The 13798-nt window shown below is 37.9% G+C and overlaps 1 protein-coding gene across 2 annotated transcripts in view; it reads left to right on the top strand.

The window, feature by feature from the left end:
• Positions 1-13798, top strand: part of SYNE1 (spectrin repeat containing nuclear envelope protein 1) — a 299972-nt gene that overhangs the window by 37878 nt on the left and 248296 nt on the right. Inside the window, exon 1 of one of the 2 annotated variants that reach the window (XM_071740590.1) lies at positions 12952-13124. The exons of the other annotated variant lie outside the window; for it this stretch is intronic. Within the exon in view, the coding sequence (XP_071596691.1) occupies positions 13046-13124 (79 nt within the window). The 5' untranslated portion in view covers positions 12952-13045. Of the gene's footprint in view, positions 1-12951; positions 13125-13798 lie in introns of those variants that run through there. 2 annotated transcript variants of the gene reach the window in all.

The raw sequence follows: 13798 nt of genomic DNA, 5'->3' as shown, positions 1-13798 counted from the left end.
AGTATGAATTTTATCAAGTGCTGGTAGGAAATATCTGTTGGTGCTGTAAATCAGCTTCACCTGTGTTTCTGAGCCAGCACCACAGTTGCACCTCAGTTACAGCATATGGCCATGCAGCAATATTTCTAAACAGGAAAGGAAATTGTATTGTCCTTCCTGGCCCCACTGTACCCTTCTGCACCAGCAGCTTCTTTAACACCTCTTGAGAGAGTCATACACTTAACAGGAGTGCACTTGGCAAATGTAAAATAATGGCAGCACGTTGCTGGGCAGGAACAAGATCACTGCTGTGCTGCCTGCCTTGCTTGTGCCAGAGCCCTGGTATCCCAAGCTGGAGCTGCTGCTTCCCCTGTGGAGTCAGGGGAGTGGCTACTGCTGGGGGAACAGAAGGGACAGGACTCTTTGGAAGCCTCAGTTGCTGCTCCCACTTCTTACAAGGTCCATACTTAACACTGTGGAGTTAATGCATCTTAACTGTTAGATACTTTGCCTGATAATTCAGTTCTTAGTGTGTGTTCAGAAGTTGGTTAAAAACCAAGCAAATGTTTGGGAATGGTGATCTTTGGTGAACTGAGCTGGTTACATCTCAATGAACACATCATCATGGTCATGGTAGTCTGATCTACAGCACAGCCCTCACGTTTTGCCTTTCAGTGCTTTGTTGTCTTTAGACAAAACTGACAAGTGCTCTTATGAGTTCTTAAGAGCCTCAGAAATTTTGTTTGCTGATTATGAAATTCAGATAGAAGGTGTCTGTATGGGTCCTCATGATAATTTTGTTTTACTGTTCCGAAAATACAACAGAGACATCATAGGGAATAAAAAAGGGAAAAGACTGATTAAAAAGGTGAACTTTAAATCTGTGAAGCCTGTTTATTCTTTCATTTATTCTGACTTTACAACTGAGTGTAGGCTCCAATTTATATAAACTTGGTTCACTGTGGTTTTCATCGTGTTCCAATTTATTTTCATTTGCTTCAATTTACTCTTGTGCTACCTTAAAGATGGCAGGCAAATAGCTCAGTTTTGAAATCACAATCAGGCCAAGATCTTCTTAGCTTTCTACAAGGTGGCCTCAGTATGTCATGAAACAGTGACACAAAAAAGGAAGAGATATATGCTAAATGTAATAAATAAAACAATAGTTGTATAAAACAAGCACAATATATTTTTTTAGATTTCCAACTTTCAAATGCTTTTTTTATACTATGACAACTAAAAACAAACAAAAAAAAACGAAAACAAAAAAAAAATGGAAGAAACATCCTAAATACAGTGAATAAATCAAACCACCAAAAAACCCCAAGATACTGCTTTCTCAAACTCTGGCTTAACGAATTTTTAATCTGGAGTTTTTACCTATTTTTCTGTAATATTCACAAATTTTAGGGAAGGTTATGTTGCTAAACCATAGACTAATATTTAATTCTTTCAATTAAAAGTAAATATTTAAGTGATAATATTTGATGCAAAGTACATCTAGAAGATAGTGTTGGTGGATCTACCAAAGCTTTTATTTTGATTTCACTGAATATATCTGGCTATTTTTTAGAAAACATATGCTTCTCAGAAAACATTGCATTTTTTGTGATTCAGTAACAATATTTTTTCATGTTGTGAGTATGATGAAATATTATTTTAGAGTAATGAAGACTTCCTGTTGACTCTACTGAGCAAAAAATAAAGCTTGTAAAGAGGACAAGAAACTTGGAATCTGCAGTAATATTTGTAACTAAGTTGAACATACATGTCTCATACTGCTGAGGTCTTGATCATCCAGAAGAGAAGTCAACTGGGTGATGTTCTGTATCTTCTCTGATCCTTGCCCTTTCCTAAAAAATCCAGGCTTGGGATAGTAGGGAGTTAATGCAGACAAGTTGTCATCCCTTTATAAGACGAGGTATGTGCTTAAATATGGTGCATATGGGTACTGCCATGTTCATCAGATTAGATTAAATATACCCAATGAGTTTCTGTAAAACTCCTGGGGAAGACAGCAATTTAGATAGAAGAGAAGGTGTTTGAGTTTGTAATTTAGCTCACACTTAGAGGGCCCACAAGAAATTTGTGAAGAAATTTTGCCTCTCCAACTAGCACTCATGCACTACACTCTTCTCTGGTCTCACAGATACATGGAAATCCTGCAGCAGGTGGATATTCTACAATATTCTACCTACCATATTCTGTCTTAGTTCATGAAGTTACTGTCTTGGTGCTAATGTCTTCTGAATCTGCAATTAGCTGCCTTGCCATTGCCATTGATAGCAATTGGCACATGCTTTTCTCAGCAGGAGTATTAGAAAGATGTTTGAAAGAGATAACAAAAACAAACGATGCCAGCGTTGATTTAATTTCATCTTCAATTCAGATCCTTGGTTTAAGGTAACCTACTCTCATACTGTTCCAGCAGAATAAAATGGATTTAGAGTCTGGAGGGTCTGCCAGAGGTTTTCTTTCTGTAAAGAAAAGTGCAGTGAATTCCATGCTCCTTTGCCTTCCCATTCTGCAGAGAAGCTGCATCAGGAAAAAAAAAAAGGCTGGGATATATACAGCCAGAGCAGTATGATGTTCAACAAAATAGGAAGCATTTCATTAAATTATCATGTTTAATGGACTATAGTCCTCAATTAGCTTCAAATAGTTCTATGGACTGCCTTATAAAATACACACCCATATGAATATTTAGCTTTCAGAACTTCTGGTGCTTGTTATCTGGTGTAAAGTGTGAGTGAGCTGAAGGAAAGGGTGGTTTGTTTTTTTTTCTTGAAAATGTATTCTTACTATATTTTCCTGTTTGAGCATGAATTGGACCAAGACAAAGTTTTTTTTTTTTTCTGTCAGTTTACAACAAAACAAACCACATGCCACGTTTATCTGCTCCAGGTCTAGAGACTGAGCACTGGTGCTCCTGGCAGTGGATAATATTCCTTAGAATTATTTTTGAAACTTATATTAGGTGAAAATTAGATGGAACTGAGACATTTCAAACTTCTGAGCTTCATTAAAAAAGCACTTTGAAGAAAAAACATTATAAGAGTGTGTAGGTGTCACTGTTGCCCTTTCCTTTATGGAGAAGTGAGCAATCCCACAACTGCTTTCTGCTGTGCACATGTACACCTGTATGGGATGCATGGGCCTCCTTAGAGCATGATGCCTCTATGTGTTTTTCCAGATATTGTGCAGCTGTCTGGTCTACTGAATAAATTTCACTGTTTTTTCACTTATATTGGCTACTTACAAAGTGTGATTTTCATTATCTTTTGACAGGAAGTTATGTGCCATGCTACGATAGGAAAATTCATGCAGTAAGGAAGTCTGTAATTCAAATTTGATCCTACAGCTGGGTCAACTGTGAACTCAGGCGAGGTTGCTCAGGGCTTTATCTTCATGGCCAGACACCACACAGTCTCTCTGCCTGACAGTCCTCCAAGCAAGAAAGTATTTCCCATCCCTGCCTGCTGTCTCTCCTCCTCCCACCATGTCACTGAAGAGCCCAGCTCCATCTTCCTGCTGCCCTCTCTCTGAGGCTGCATCTCAGTTCACCTGAAGCCGTGTCTGCCTCAGGCTGAGCCATACCCCATCCCAAGCTTCTCCTTACAAAAAAGAGATACATGACAGGGATTATAAGGTCTCCTGTTTGGGGTAAAGCATTCAGGTTGCATCTTGCTATCTGTGTCCCTTGGTTTTAGAATTTTCCATTAAAAACTGTGAATTAAACTCTGGCACAATTATTATCATTAGCAAGACATTCTGTTGCTTCGGGGCACTCGAGTTTTCCTTCAATTGTGTTTCAGATGCCCCTGTAGATAGTCTGCAATGATTCACTTATATAAAAGCTGTGATGAAACCTTGAAGAATTTTTCTGATTAAAATAAGAACTGCTGGGTCTGACAAGGAATATATTAAATGTGAATGGTCACATTTGGTCACAGCATGGTTTCTGGGGAAATTTGAGATGTCGCTGTCTTTACTGATTTTGTGGGATGTTTCATTTTGTTGTGGTATGTGTTGGGGTTTTTTGTCCTGTTTTGTTTGTTGAACAGCTTGCTCTGAATATGCTTACAATCTCCTCTTTTTCATACAATTTTAATATATTTTTTGGTATCTAGTACATGTGAAATGCCCTATGAGGAAATATGTTTTTCTACTTATTTTTATACAGAATACATTTGTCAAAATCAAGATGCATTTAGTTTAATTAGAATAGTATTCCAGAAGGAGAACAGAAAGACAATCCTACTCTGAACAGTTGTGGACTTGATTAACTGAGTGTATTGTCTGATTTTCAGGTTTCTTGCAAAAATATTATTTCTAGGAAAAAATGATACCAGAAGGTAGTGTAGGAGTGCATGAGTTTATTCATCAGAGCCCAGTAATAGCAAAACTTTTTGTGTGAAGAGAAAAATATTTTCTCTTTACAAATGCATATGCTATGAAAAAATAATACAAAAGAAGTGTAGCTTTGTATTTCACAGGAGAAATTGTTGCCAACCTGAGATTTAATCTCAATGATAAATGCTTCTTTCATTCACTGGCAGAATTCCCATTAGTTTACATGGTGCAGGATTAGGGGATGAACGATGACTAAGATTAAGATCATAGGAAATTTATTTTTTTAGGAAATTTATTAAGAAAATATTTTATTGCTAAAAAAAAAAAAAAAAGGAAAAAAAAAGAGAAATAAAAAAAGAGAAGAAAGGTAGTAGCTTAGTTGGCCTCTTAAAAAGTTATTGTCACAATGCCAAAATAGCATCTCACTTCTGCCTGGAGAGTGGTCCCCATGTATCATATGTATCATATATATCATATATTTGAACTTAAAAGTTCACCTGCCCTTGGCTATTAGGGATGCTGAGGATTATTTCCTTGCAGGCCACTGTTCTCTTTCCCTTCACAGGGTGTTACCCAGAAGCCCTGGTGCTTCCTCTCCCACTGAACTCATTAAACTTGATTTCTGCTGAGTTGGTGAGGGCAGAGGTGGGCAGGAGGCTGCTTCCCCTCTCCCAGGGCACTGGCAATATTCCTGACACCCTGCAAGAGCAGGGCCTTCACCATTCAAACAACCTTTCTGTTTTGCTTCTTGATAGTTGCTGCAAATATCCTGTTACCTACATGGTATTGTCTGTGGTTTGCTACTACAGGAGGGGCTGTTTAAGGCAAACACAGTAATGACAATGCTTATTCCCCTCTACATTTTACTTCAAATTGTTTACTGTGTTCTTTTACAGAAACATTCCAAACCACCTTTAAAAATGCTAATTGATGCTTAGACAGGTACATTTTTATTTGAACGATGTCTGGTTTTATATCAGAGTCATTCCATTTAGATCAGTGTGGTTTCATTAAATAAATTGGCATGGGATACAAATTAATTTTATGTGAGTATACACAGTTGCTGATTATCATCCTATATCCTAGGATTTTGGGGTAGAATGATATTCAGAGAACAGATTCTGATTTTGTTGTATGATCAAGTCCATCATTCCTAAGATTTGTTTTTGCTGACTACATTGTTTTAATTAGTATTATTAAAGTTTTCTTTTACATTTTTATCTTCAAAAGATCTGGGCTTTAGGGATTTTTTGTGTGTTTTTTAATTAATTTAATTGCCCCCATGTTATTTTTCATGGGGTTTTTTTGATATAGAGAAACAATGTTACAGAAATAGTATGAGAACTTCAAAGTCACCTGCTAAAATCTTAGGTTTGATGGGAAAGGCAAAATTGCAAACAGTGCAAAACCCCCATATTTTTTAACTGATAATTTTCCACTTCTCTACCAAAAATGGTAGGGAGTATTTTGTCGTTGTGTAATTAAAGACTGGTATTATCACCTGTGTAGAAGGGGAGAAAATAAAGTTTGTACAGACACAATTGCATCTGGCATACATTAATTCTGTCAGTCTTCTTGGCAATGACAATAGTGTCATATATTCCAGGACAGATTTTCTATATCATGAGCAGATTCTGCTTGCTTCTGTCCCTTCTCCAGCTGCCTTTCAGTGATTTTCTCCGCATTCCGGGTGCATGACCTCTAGGTAATTCATACCTTTCTTCTTCCTCAAATTCCTCCCCTTAATCCTGGCTTTTGCCCCTTCCATGTCTGAAACAGAGAGTTAAATCTAACATGGGGATGGTAAGGAAAGTGGAGGTATGTATTGAGTATGCAGAAGAATTTATTTTTGGGATTGCTTGGAGCTGAAGTAATTATGGGAAGGGAAGATTGATTTTGTGATGTGTTCTCTGAGCTGAGGTGTGTTCATCCACTCTTTGTGGGATCGTTATATTTGCAGTCTGTTTAGTGCTTCATCATGTTTATGAAGGTAAATTGGAGTCTGATGTGCTAAAAATCAAGGGTATGTGAACATTTGAAATAGTCTGTAATTTAGAATAATTAGGATAGATTTTTTTCAGGAGTATTCAGAACTCTGCTTCTTGCCAAATATATAAATGAAGTTCCTATTTATTCATTCATGCATTGAGAAAAAAAATGATGAAGCAGCCAATCTAATATTAAGACTATTTGCATCACAAATAGCTTGTAGATGGAGAGACAAAAAATAATTTTATTTCCATTGGCTTGTTAAAGTATTGCTTGCAGTAAATCATAAGCTTGTTTGTATTTCTTCACTGTTAGCTGCTCTTTATTAGATACTTTCCTTGCTAACTCCCTTTATCTTTCCATTGTTGAGCAATTATACAGACTTCTAGGCCTTGGCAACCCTTAGTTACTGAACTGGTTTCAGTGGGAGAGAAACATAGGCCAGCCACAGAGGGCAGACCATTAATAGCCCAGTGTAATCTGGGATCTTAAGTGAGGGCAGGTACCTCAAAATGTCTCATAGGTATGTCCCACACCACTCACATCCTGCTCATTATCAAGGGAAAGCTGTGCTGAGGGTGGGGAGTGCTGTGTCTTGGGGCTCCTTCTTCTTGGCTTGCTGCTTCCTCAGCTACTCCTGAGGTCCAGGATGAGTATAAGCTTGTATACTTCATGTTGGTATTTGTATTGTATGTATCATCATAGAATGGTTAAGTTTAGAAGGGACCTTAAAGATCATCCAGTTCCAACCCCCCTGCATGAGCAGCAGACCAGGTTGCTCAAGGCCCCATCCAACCTGGCCTTGAACACTTTCAGTGAGGGGGCAGCCACAGCTTCCCTGGGCAACCTGTGCCAGTGTCTCACCACCCTCACAAGAAAGAATTTTTTCCTAATGTCTCACCTATTAGGTCTACTATTGAATCTGTTTATATTAAAACTCATGGAGCTTCTCTTCCCCTTCTTGGCCGTGGAGGGGTCATTGGATGAGAGAGTAACTGTTTCAGGTTAGCCCCACATATGGGTGATATGGAGACAGTTGCCAGAACAGAATTGTTTGTAGGAATAAAATTTTCACTGAAACAAATCCTGGTAGAATTGTAATTTCTAGCTCACCATTTTGTCTTGAAGTTTTTGCAGTCTCTTTTACCCTTGGCTATCTAACTGAAAACACCGACCAAGCTATGTTTCTTACCTGCTTGAGGGCTCCTTGGATGTTTAGGAAATTAGACCTTTTCTGTGAGATATTCTACTGTTAATTTGACTGTGACAGTGGTTAAAGTTCAAAACAGTTGATTCTATGCAGCATTCATGAAAGGAAATTGATGATGGTGAATGGACTTTATCAGGTAGTCAAAACAATGCATTTTTTTCAAGTTACTCATGTTTCACGCAACAGTGAGAGCACAGAGACTGTAACATGATGATCACAAAGTGTCACTTCATGGAAATCTCAGTTTGCATTCAAGATATTGCCTAATCTGACTTCCTTGAAAATCCCTTGCTTTCAGAGAGTTAGCATCTCACCTTTCTGCATAATGTTGGTTGGGCAGCTGTGTTTCTATGTGGTGTGCTATTTTTTATCATGTAACATATCAGGATATATTTTTAATGCCAAAAAAATTGGTATAACCTTAAGCTTTTTACTGGGTCTACTTTTTTTTGTACTGAATTTGAACTGTTCTGGTGTCTTGCAGTTTTTTATTAGTATGAGGATTATTTCAAGACTTGGTATTTACCACCTTACCAGTGGTAGTAGAAATCTGTTCCATGACAAGTATTTGGTGCAGTGCATTTAAGCTGCTGTACATTATTGAACAGAAACATTAAACATTCAAACATTTTTACACAAAGTCTGTCCACACTGTAGTGCTCAATATTATGAGCAGTCCTATTAGTGCTGCATGATATCAACAAATCTATTGAAAGTCAATGAAAAGTGTTACAATAATTTACCTGACCGATGTGATTGGCTCAAGGAAAACAAAAATTTCCATTGTTTTAGGAGCTTACATAAGTTCCTGTACAGTAAGAAGATGGAAGAGAGCCTATGCTTTCTGTTTCCAAACATATGCTACCTTCAATGTGCTTTTAGAGACTTTTTTTTAATATTTTGACTACAGAGTGACAGCTTAGAGCCCCAACTAATGAAGACACTTGTAGACATACTGGTACTGATCTGGATAGATTTTGACATTTTAAAAGACTTTCTTTAAGTGATTTGATACGAGTAGTGCTTGGCTTTTAAGACATCTATTAAAAAATTTTCAGTAAGACATGTTGTGTTCAATCCAACTTTATAAAAATCTCCTGGGGAGTGAGCCAGCAACCCACAAAGGATATTATAAACAAGCTTTTCATGTTGATGGACACAACTGCTGCAAAATGTATAACTGGTAACAAGATGCCTGCTTCATAACTGCAGTGAACTGGAAAAACCCACAAATACTTGTTTAGTTAATTTTTAATTATGGTTGTTGCAGAAGCTTCTGTAAGAGAGCGTTCATAGCCAAGAGAATGACTTTTCACCAGTGTCTTTAAATCTTTAAGTCTTTTTGGAAAAAATGCTTTTAAACTGGTGTGCCTACTTGGCATGGGGAGACTGACATTTGAGTGCAATATAGAATAGTCATTAATTAATTTAACTGGATTTTCTAGATTTCTAGTTGATTTGTCACCATCCAAACTATCTGCTTAAGTATATAGCTAAGGAAAATAAGTTATTTAAAAAATAAATACCAAGTTGACTCTTTTCTGTGAACCCTAAGTTCACTATCACCCATGCCAAACTGGAAGGTAAAGAGGTACCTGTAAAGTAGTGAATACTGAGTCTTCCAGAAGTCAGTGAAGCCATTACACATAATGGTCTCAAGTTCTGAGTATCCTGATTTTAGTTTATATTTTCAGACTATTGCTTTTAAAAATTAAATAAATGAGCTCATAGTGGATTTCTTTTCATTTCTAACTGTATTCAGCCAAGATACTTCAAAAAGTGTGGAATATATTTACAGCCACTTGGAGATTAACAAAACAGTAGCACAGCAACACAGGCAGAAGTGCAGTAAACATAGAATGCAAATATATCAGTTGATTAGTTCTGAATACATTCTTCTTCTACATGTGGACAAGAACAAAAGACAGCACATTCAGGCAAAATGTGGAGTGCAACAACTTTTTTTTTTTTTTTAGTCACTTAAAACACAAATTAGGAGCAAACGTCCTGCAAGTGTGGGCATGGGAAAGATGCAATGATAAAAATCACAATTTGGGCATATCTTCTAATCCATTGCAGAAATCATGTTGTTCTCATCCATTTCTCCAAATGCCAAGGGAAGAAGATTTTCTGGTCAAAGTGAAGAGTTGTTACAGGCAGTGCAGTTACATCCAGGCTACATCCGGGCTTCTGGGTATCAAGATTATGTCAGTGTACTGTGCTCTGTGCATGGTCTGTTCCTTCCTGTGAAAACAAGAGCACAGGAAAGAGGAGGGATAATGTGTCTCTAGATGGAGCAGCAATGTTTGACGTGCATGTGAGAGCATGGGTATGACCTTAGATTTAAGAATTGGAAGTCTCCTAAGCTCCACAGTCTAAACATATTCTCTGACAATCTAAGTGCTGCTGTGAACTGAAATCAACAGCCCAAGTAAAAGCATCCAGTCTCAGGTACAGGCTAAACTTTTGGGTTTCCAGGTTTCTAAAATTTAAAGCACTAGCACAGTCCAAAGCAAGTGCTTCCAGAGAGACTGACTGGGGAATGTGCTGGTGGAAGAATAAACTAAGAAAAAAAGAAGAGACATTGATTGCTTGATTTGTATTTGACTATACACAGGCATTTTCTAAATGGAAGCTTCTTTGGGTGATATATTGAATCATTCTCTAAATATTTCTAACTAGTGGTTGGACAGACCCTCTGCCTTAGAAATGAAGGCCATAAATAAGAAATGTGTAAAGTGAAAATACCTATATTGAAATACATTTCAGACAGAGAGTAACAGCAACATGTTCTTAGCAGCATGGCAACTGATATCCAGCACCATGATGTACCAGAGGCAGTTCTTTGCAGCTGTGAGGCTGCTTCTCAACATTTCAGTTTCCTGTAACTTTTCCACGAGCAGGGAGGTTTGGTTTTTTTTCTCTACTTCCACTTTTCCAAATGACATAAAATTTTTGGCACTCAAACTCCTGTACTAAGGTTATGGTTAGATTGAGCAATGTTATATGTTGGCACAGTATCCAGAGAGCTGATCCCCATAATTTTCCCTAGTAGGGGGCTGGCCAAGGGTGACTGGTTGCCTTCTAGCCCATGTGCATGCATTTCCTTTCTGCAGAAACTGATGGAGAGCAGCCCAGGGCTCAGTGGTGGAACACACTACAGTTGATGTGTGAGCTGCCCCCAAGCTTTGTGTTTCTTTGTTGTTTTTCACAAAGCAAAACTGTCCTGGCATTTTCCTATAAAAAACATTAACAGGAGACTAAAAAGAAATGAGTATGCTTAGCCTCTCTGCGTTCTCCTGAATGGGGGTAATCCATCTGGTACGAAGGTGTTATTAAACTGTGCAGATTAAAATATTGCTCCTTTTCATAAGTAGAGTTTCCATACTATTGTTTTGACTCTGACTCTCTGACAGGTGCTTTAATTTAATAATATATTTCATGAAATTACCATATAGCATATCTTACTGAAAGCTTTAGAGAATTTATGTCATACTGCTGGGCAAAACTTCCCACCAAGGTGCTGTTTACTGTGCTGTGTTTTGTTCTCAAGTGACATTTTGAAGCATTGCAGCTGGTTTGGCACACTTTTCTGAGCTTCAAGGTAGTTTTAGCATTATTCCTAAAGGTGCCAAGGACCTGAAAAACAAAAACAAAACAAAACAAGCTCCTAGGTGTTTTTAGGACAGAACTATCAAAACCAAAGAAAACAGAAAAGGATGCTGAAAATGGGGAGCTGTGAGCAATTTGAATTGAATTTCATGGAATTTGGAAATAAAAAAAAAATCTAGACAATATTAGGTCACTGATAATCAGTCAAGATTCTTTTATTAGACATGTTTGAACTCAGCTCTGCTGTGTCTCTGTGTCTGAGACTCCTCCAAGTGTTACCATGCATCAGAACTCTGTGTTTGCAACCTTACACTCAAGTTGCTTTCGCATCATTTGATCCCCAAGCTCCCGAGGCAGGAGGTGCCAGAGGTGGGATCTATCACTGCACACCACAAGCCTGTGGCACACGGAGCTCTGCAGCTGAGGAGGTGGTGCTGCCACAGCCAGCAGGCAGGGACTGGGCTCCTCAGGAAGCCTGTCTCTAGAAAAGCTCCTCTAGAAAGTGTGCCACTGCTCTCTTAATGTATATGTATGATATGCATGACAGTAGTTGCTATAATACACATGCATGATGAATATTTCATCAGCATATACCTGTCTGAAGATAATGTGACAGCTATTGTTCATCTCTCAAAATTATTAGTTCTAAATGTTTTTAACTAAAATCAAATTTTTTAACTAAATCAAATTATGTTTGTCTTTTTTTTTTCAATCAACCTAAAAATGCAGTCTGTTGGTGACGCTTTGGTAGACTGTAAAAATGCTCTGTAAAAATATGAAGACATTTCCAGCCAGTTAAAAACATTTAATTAAGACCAAACTGTCTTGCAACATTTTTTTCAAAGGCAGAATGATCTTGTCAGAGTAATTGTGTTTTGCAGAAGCAAAAATTTGAATTTGACCTAAAAATACATATACTGTACTGTACTGGCATACTAAAAGTGTGCCATTGATTGTCACTCAATAATGTGTACTACTCTGTTTGCTGTTGTGGATGAACAACATATGAATCTCCAGTTTCATAACTGCCTTCGTTTTACCAGAGCAAAACAAAGTCTGTTCAAATACTCTGATGCTTTGGTTTAATGAAATAGAAAGTGCTGCATATTATCAGAAATTCTAGGGTTTTTTCAGGCTGGTCCAAGTGCACTCCAAAAATACTGTGCATCCTTGTGTATGTTTCATTCTTCTTGTACAGCAGTTCAAATGTATTATTAAAAGCTAAGCAGCCTACATGTCTGTTCAGATTCATTGCTTGCTATTTCTTCCACTTCACTGTTTCAGTTGCAAAGCTGAAGTACATCCATGTCTAAATAGATTATACATTGATGAACCCAAGTGGTTGCTTTTAAAAGCTGCTTTCCTTTTATATTTATTGCAAACTAGAGAAAGGTTATGCCATTCAGCCATTTTTATGCTTACTGAACAGGATATTGTTACAAATGCACTAGTGAGAAGACTGCATCACATTTTGCAGCCACACATCTTGCTGCTTTAGGATAGCAGCAACGTAGTTGGGTTTTCCCAGTCCCTGGATGAATTATTCAGGCTCTTGACATCAGAGGTTTCTGCCAGCGGATTGGCTGGTGCTTGGATAATAAAATCTTTCCTCGGGAAAACAGTAGAGAAGGATGACGGCAGTGAGACCAGCAGAGCTGCTAGTTCCAATACAACTGGCTTTGTCTGGCTGTTGCATCTCTGGAAGAATATATAAAGATGTTTTTAAGGTTTGGCTTCATGTGAGTCCTCTGATGGGAGCAGGTGGATTGATTTGTGTAAGAGACCTGCATTTGCAGTGAAGGAAAAAAAAATCACTGCTCTTGAAAAATTACTTCTGTCTGTATTCTAAAGAAACGCTGCAGTCTACATGAGACAGGAGTAGCTGCAGCAGCAGAAGTGCTTATGGCTCACTACAGAGGTGCTGGTGGCAGAAAGGTTACAGCGTTAGATCTGCTTCCTGGCTTCTTTCAGTACCGGCTGGGTAAGTGGTGCATATAAGAAGGTGACAGTCCTTGCAGGTGGGGGGAGCAGAAGAAAGAGTGTGACGTGTTTGTTGTGATTGTAGATAAACAGCAACTCTGTGAGGAATCTGTATGGGTTCATTGAATTTCCAGGGAAATTTGTAAAAAAATTAAAAAAAAAATTAAAAATTCATCATTGAATTTGTAAGACAAATCCAGTACTTGTAATATGTTAGCCATCATTTTTGCAGTGGTAAAATCTGAAAAAAGGGAACTATTATTAATAGCATTTTCTTTATGAGCCCTGTTCATAACTTTAATTAATAATTATAAATACGTTACTCACATGTATTCCCTTGCAACAGATTATTCTGGAAGGCAATTTCTAAAGGCTATGTGTTGGTATGGATGGATCTGAGTATGTCTTCTGCTGGTAAATGTTTTTAAGCTGGGAGCTGCTTCTCCTATTTCCAGTTATTGTCAGAAGGCAGCTCCTTAAACTGTAAGGATGCACTGGAACTGCAAACTAGGGAATAATTTTCACTTGTTTCTTTGATGGGAAGTTTGACTGCTAAAGGTCTATTTCTTTTGGCATGTCGTTGTTGTATTAGGGTTGCTGGGGAATTTAAAGTTATACAAGGGTGAATGAGGCTAGAGCTGGGCTGATTCTGTGGGCAGTGGTTCTATGTCCCCA

Source organism: Heliangelus exortis, chromosome 3 (genome assembly GCF_036169615.1).
Source record: "Heliangelus exortis chromosome 3, bHelExo1.hap1, whole genome shotgun sequence".
Taxonomy (NCBI): Eukaryota; Metazoa; Chordata; class Aves; order Apodiformes; family Trochilidae; genus Heliangelus; species Heliangelus exortis.
The sequence above is the reverse complement of the archived record's forward strand: the minus strand, read 5'-3'. Positions and strand labels throughout refer to the sequence as shown.